Source organism: Chrysochloris asiatica, unplaced genomic scaffold (genome assembly GCF_000296735.1).
Source record: "Chrysochloris asiatica unplaced genomic scaffold, ChrAsi1.0 scaffold00393, whole genome shotgun sequence".
In the NCBI taxonomy this organism is placed as follows: domain Eukaryota; kingdom Metazoa; phylum Chordata; class Mammalia; order Afrosoricida; family Chrysochloridae; genus Chrysochloris; species Chrysochloris asiatica.
The window spans coordinates 553,526-559,763 of NW_006408911.1; the positions used below are offsets into that span (position 1 = coordinate 553,526).

General features: G+C 36.4%; 1 protein-coding gene across 1 annotated transcript in view; it reads left to right on the forward strand.

The window, feature by feature from the left end:
- CLASP2 (cytoplasmic linker associated protein 2) overlaps nucleotides 1–6,238 on the forward strand; it is a 251,562-nt gene that overhangs the window by 157,161 nt on the left and 88,163 nt on the right. The window contains exons 23-24 of the mRNA XM_006876589.1: nucleotides 12–182; nucleotides 1,904–2,011. Of these exons, the coding sequence (XP_006876651.1) occupies nucleotides 12–182; nucleotides 1,904–2,011 (279 nt within the window). The remainder of the gene's footprint in view (nucleotides 1–11; nucleotides 183–1,903; nucleotides 2,012–6,238) is intronic.

Consider the following 6,238-nt stretch of genomic DNA (forward strand, 5'->3'; position numbering starts at 1 on the left):
TTGATGTTCAGCTGGCAGCCGGTCTGGGTCCCCAGGAAGAGTTCTGACCACAACCGCCCTCTCCACTGTGAGTTCCGGTGTTCAGAGAGTCCTGGTTAATTCTGCCTCAGCGCAGAAGAGAAGCAAGATACCACGGAGCCAGGGATGTAGCAGAGAGGCTAGTCCATCAAGACTCTCAGTGGGTAAGTTTTCTGTGTGTGACTTAGGACTTCTTTATTTCGTATTTCATACGTTTGTAGTATTGAAGACTTTGGAGTCCATGTATGCACTTAGGAAAATAAAAACTCAAGGAGATTTGGTTGAAACAAAATTGATGATTTGAATTAGGTATCTGGGTAGCTACAGCTTGGGATATTTTGGTTTTTGTTTGTTAGGTGCCTCCGAGTGTCTTTTCTTGGAAGTATGATTCATAGTGATATTAAAAATATATAGCTAGCATTTTAAAGCCCAATATTGTGTAATTCATAATATAGTTGTCACATATTTATATGTACAGATAACATGAATATATGTTAGCTGCTTGATTTGACACTTACAGCTTAACCATGTTCAAATACAAATAAACTTTTTTTTCCCTCTGTATATTGGTTAGGATACTTGTAATTTCATATAATAGAAATTGCCGTGGAAGTCAGTTTAAACAGTAAAAGAAATGTATTGCCTCTTTTAATTGAAAAGCTTAGAAGTAAAGTACATGATTGATTGATTGATCTAGAGGTTGATTGATCCACATTGCCTTCATGACCCAGAATCAATCTGTCTTCCTTCTTCCCTCCCTTTTGTTCCTGGATCAACTACCTTTTTCTTAATTTACTCTCTTGTTTTACTCATATACTTTCTCAGATACATTCCTAAGATGGTGTATACGAGTTAATCTTTTTGAGGCCTTACTTGTTTGAAAATTGTCTTTATTTAGTGGGTGGTACAGACTTGTTTTAAGGAGCTCTGGTAGCGTGGTTGTTACAAATCAGTCTGCTAACCTCAGAGTAAGCAGTTTGAAACTACCAGCTGTTCCACAGGAGAAAGATGAGGCTTTCTGCTTCCGCAAAGATTTACAACCTTGGAAACCCTGTTCAGGGTCGCTATTAGTCAGAACCAACTCCACGGCACATAAGAACAACAACAACAGACTTGTTTTGCGTCTAGTTCTGCACATTGTTTTAAAATCTCAATTCTATTCTTAGTCCTACCCCGTAGCTTTTCTGTTTCCTACTTGTTTATTTCTTCTGTACTTCTGTTTGTGTGTTGTTATTTTCTTTGTAAGGCGTCAGGAAAGGTATAAAAATTCAAAAGTATTCATTTATTTCTCCCTCTATATTTTAAACTGAAAGCTTAAGGATGAGTTTTGTACTTTGTGTTAATAATTTATATGAAAAGATGTTTCTGTTAAAGATTTGGGAAGCAGTATTTAAAAAATTAATATTTGGACCTACAAAACCAAAAGTGTGATAGCTGAAGTTTAGTCAACATTGTAAACAACTGAATTTTGCTACATGGTTCAAAACTTTAAATATTTTGTTACAAAGTATTTTGCTTTACCCACTCCTTTCATAGAAATGTTGCTGTTGTTGTTAAATGATATTGAGTCAGTTCTGACTTATAACAACCCTGTATAGGGTTTCTGAGGAGTGACTGGTAGGTTTGAATCACTGACTTTGCAATTAGCAGCCCACTGCGTATCTTGCAACTCCACACCAGGACTCCAAACTAGAAGATCACATTCAGGAAATTCAACTGTATTGTAATTCCTTATCAAGAATATTTTAAACATTAGAAAAACAAAATTTGTTCTCCAGTTTGTTTGTTTCTTTGTTTAAGAAGAAAAATAAAGCCTACATATTAAAAAAACACAATCTTTGCCTTCTATTTTCTCCTTATCTCTGCTGCTGTTATTTCATGCCAGCCCGAAGCAGCCGTATTCCTCGACCGAGTGTGAGTCAGGGATGCAGCCGGGAAGCTAGTCGAGAGAGCAGCAGAGACACAAGTCCTGTTCGCTCTTTTCAGCCCCTTGGTGAGTATTTGGGCAGGTGTGATGTGCACTGCTTTTCCCTGTGGTATCAGCATCTAGTCATCTCAACATACTCTGGGTTTTGCTTTCCTCATTGACTTTGTCTTTACCCCGTCTCTTTTCTGGGTTTGGTTTTATTCTGTGGTGAAAGAGAAGGAAATCTCAAAGAATATGGGTAATTTAGTTTGATAAAATAAATAATTTTGTTCTTTCCAACTGAAATAGTTGACATTCTTCCTTAGATCACTAAATTCTGTTATTAAAAGAGTGCTACAAAACAACATAGTAACTACTACTTGAACGGAAGTATTAACATTTTTATAGTATTTTATTGTTTTAACAATCATTTCTGATAAATTCGTGTCACATTACTGCTATAAAATTTGTCACTGATAATTGTTATCTTGCAAACTTGATTATAATATTGTAAGAAGGGGCTTCAAGATACGTAGACAATATTTAATTGCACAATGGGATTTTTCCACAAACTTTTTAAACTCCCTCATATTTACCTCACTTATAAAAATATTCATTGATTTTTTTTTAAATCTTTAGTACTTTCAGGATAACTAAGCAGCAGAATTTTTACATTGGGATCTTAAAGTTTGTATATAACCCTTCAAGATTTTAATGAATACTTATTTTATATGGCTATTCCAGATTTTTGCTTTTAATTTCACAAAATGTCATTTATTGTAATACTTAGTTTGCTCTTCAGACTTGACAACACTTTAGTAGTATGTAGTTGTACTCATTGTTTTTGTTGTAACGAATGTCTCTTTCAGATCCATATAATTGCCGTAGATCAGAATAAAAAGATTTTTTGGACATCTCAAAAGAAGAGGAAAATCATTAGAATTTTTATTTCTCCAGTTAGACTCATTAGTATATTGTTGTTGCTAGATGCCATTGAATGGGCTCCAAGTTATACTGACCCTATGTACGTACATGGAGTTCTGGTGTAGTGCTATGGGTTTATGCGTGGGACTGAAAAATCAGTTTGAACCATAAGGTTGGTGGTTCAAGCTCACCAGTCGCTCCTTGGAAACACAATATAGGGTCACTATGGGTCGGAACCGACTTAATGGTACTTAACAACAACAACATGTACATACATAAACAACAAAACAAAGTATTTCCTGATCCTATACCATCCTCATCATTGTTCCTATGTTCAAAATCAGTTGTTATAACAACTGTTGGTAATCTATCATATTGGGAGTCTTCCTCTTTTTCGATGACCCTCTATTTCATCAAGCAGGGACTGGTACCTCCTGATAATGTGTCCAAATGTGAGTCAAAGTCTTGCCATCCTCACTTCCAAGGAGCATACTGGCTGTACTTCTTTCAAGACAGATATGTTTACTCTTCTGGCAGTCCATGGCACTTCTAATATTCTTGGCCAGCACCATAATTCAAAGGCATGATGGTATAGGATTGGTCAATTTCTTGTTCTCAGGTCCACTTAGCTCAAATATTATACTAGGCTGTCTTGCACTAACCTCTCCTCAGTGGGAAGGTGCCAGGTAGAAACACCTATTCTGCATCACTAAGGCCATGTCTGGTAAATAATTTGTGAAAGATGTTTTTTTAGCTCATATCTCAACTGTATACAGGGTTGCTATGAGTCGGAACTGACTCAATGACACTTAACAACGTAACCAACTCTGTAACCTTCAATGTCTGGGTTTTCCCAGCTGAAAAATGAAGATCATAACAGCACATTCTTCTTAGAATTGTTTGGAAAGCTACAAATAAGAAAAGACATGAAAAGTTCAACAAATCAGTGCCCGACTCTCTGTTACCATGGTTGGCAGCATCATGTATAATTGCCAGCACCACCATTGCTGCTCCTTCTGCTCCTGAACCTCCTCCATAATCACATTTGCCTGCTCGATAGTTTTGTACTGTAGTGGCATAGATCTCAGAGGTTTTTAATAGTATAACGCCTAAATCTGTTTAATATTTTCTAAGTGCCGTTGAGTCGGTTCCAACCCATAGTGACCCTGTATAGGGTTTCCAAGAAGCTACTGGTGAGCTTGAATCACTGACTTTGCAGTTCAAACAGTTTTGCAGTCTGGCACATTAACCCACAGCACCACACTAGGACTCCAAAATCTGTATAATGTGAGCACTAGAAAATATGATCTATAAAGAAGAAACCAAAATATGTGTTATTTTTTAACTTTTAAGCCAATATTTTATGCAGTAGTCAGAAGTTTCAAGAAAAATTTAGTGCAAATACTTTTTAAAAGTTGATATTGATATGCTTATTTGTTAAGAAATATGTCATCTATCCATTTATTTTTCTAGACTCTTCTTAAAGTATTTGACAATTTAAGTTACTTATATTTCACTATTAGAGGAAGCTGTTTTCCTGATTTGAATGTAACTTCCTACTTGGCCTAAATATGATTAAACCTTTTAATCACATAATTTTAGAAGAATTGATTTCTACAGGTCTTTTACTACATACAGATTCTGTATAGCAAAGGTAGTAAATGAGTCCTGTTTGTTTCACAGATTTGAGGAAATTAAGTTGTCTTCTCCATTCCCATTTTCTGGTATATTTGCTTATATTCTGGTGTCTTGACTTTGTGTGCCTGGTGGCATCCTTTGGTTGCTTGTCACTGAATATTACGTTTCAGCACATGAATTACATAGCTTGTCATCCATAGAGTATTAGTAATAACAGTGGCATTAGGCCAGTGCAAAGATCCCATATGAAAAATAGATCAAAACTGAACTTCTCTGGCCTTACACTTCTAATTTTCATTTGTTTCTGAAACCAAGTTTCAAAAGAAGGCTTGTTTGTCTATAAGCATGTTAATGGTACCTCTACCTGTTATCTTCAGCTACCAGCAAGTGTTGATATCATAAAGTTTTTCAATTTTTGTTTTCATCTACTCTAGGCCAGGGGTGGGGAATCTTTTTTCAGCAAAAATTTATAACATAATTTATGGACTATACAGAATTATCACCTTAAAAATTAGTCTGCTCTACAATTGTGGCCATATAGCCAAGATATAAACATACACCATAATACTCCACTACTTAGACAAGACTTAACAACATGTACTACGTGTTACAGACAATAAGGGAAGCCTATCTCCTGATCATATTAATAATTATAATAAAATTAGAATAACCATGCCCAATAAGAAACAATTAACATTATCAAAACATGTCCAAAAGCAGAAGAGAGCAGCAGATGCAAATGAGCTGGAGACAGACAAAGGCTTTATAGAGGAGGAGGACCGGGTTCTGGATATACCTGAGAGGGAATTCAGAAGAATGATATGGAAACAAATTCAAATACTCTGAAAAGGGGTCGAGGAAAATAAGGTAGAAGTAAGGAAAGTACTGCAGGAACAATCAAATAGGATTGACACAGCATTGGGAACAATTCAAAGCCTGCAAAAAGAAGTCCAGGTGATCAGTAATAAGATATCAGAAATAGACAATAGCCTGAACGGTGAAAGGAGCAGACTAGAAGAGATGGAAGCCAGAATTAGCGAACTGGAAGACAAATCTCTCAATGCTGCCAAGGTAGAAGAGCAAGCAGCTAAAAGGATAAAACAATCTGAAGAGAGTCTAAGATTCCTCCTGGATAACATTAAGAGGAACAATGTAAGAATTATTGGCATTACCGAACAAAAAGAATCAAAGAAGTCCACAGAGGAGAGAGCTGAAGAGCTGCTGGAAGAAAACTTCCCTAACATCTTGAAAGAGTTGAAGATAAACATTCAAGAAGCCCAACATACCCCAGGAAGGGTAGACCCCAAAAGAAAGTCTCCAAGATATGTAATAATCAAGCTCTTCAAAACCAAAGACAAGGAAAGAATGCTAAAAGTGGCCAGGGAGAAGAGAAATATAACTTATAAAGGCAAGAAAATTAGATTAAGCTGTGACTATTTAGAATAACAATGCAGGCATGAAGGCAATGGGGAGACATATACAAAACCCTGCAAGAAAAAAACTGTCAACCAAGAACCGTCTATCCAGCAAAACTATCAATCAAATACAATGGTGCGATCAGAACATTCCAGATAAACAGAGTCTGACAGATTTTATCAAAACCAACCCAGCACTTCAAAACATCCTAAAGGGAGTTCTGGGGACAGAGAACCTACAAGAACAGGCAACAAACAGAGATTGACAGGTATGGCAACACCACCTGGAACACAGCCAACAGAGAGCAGAGTCCAGAACAGAACAAGAGTACAACAA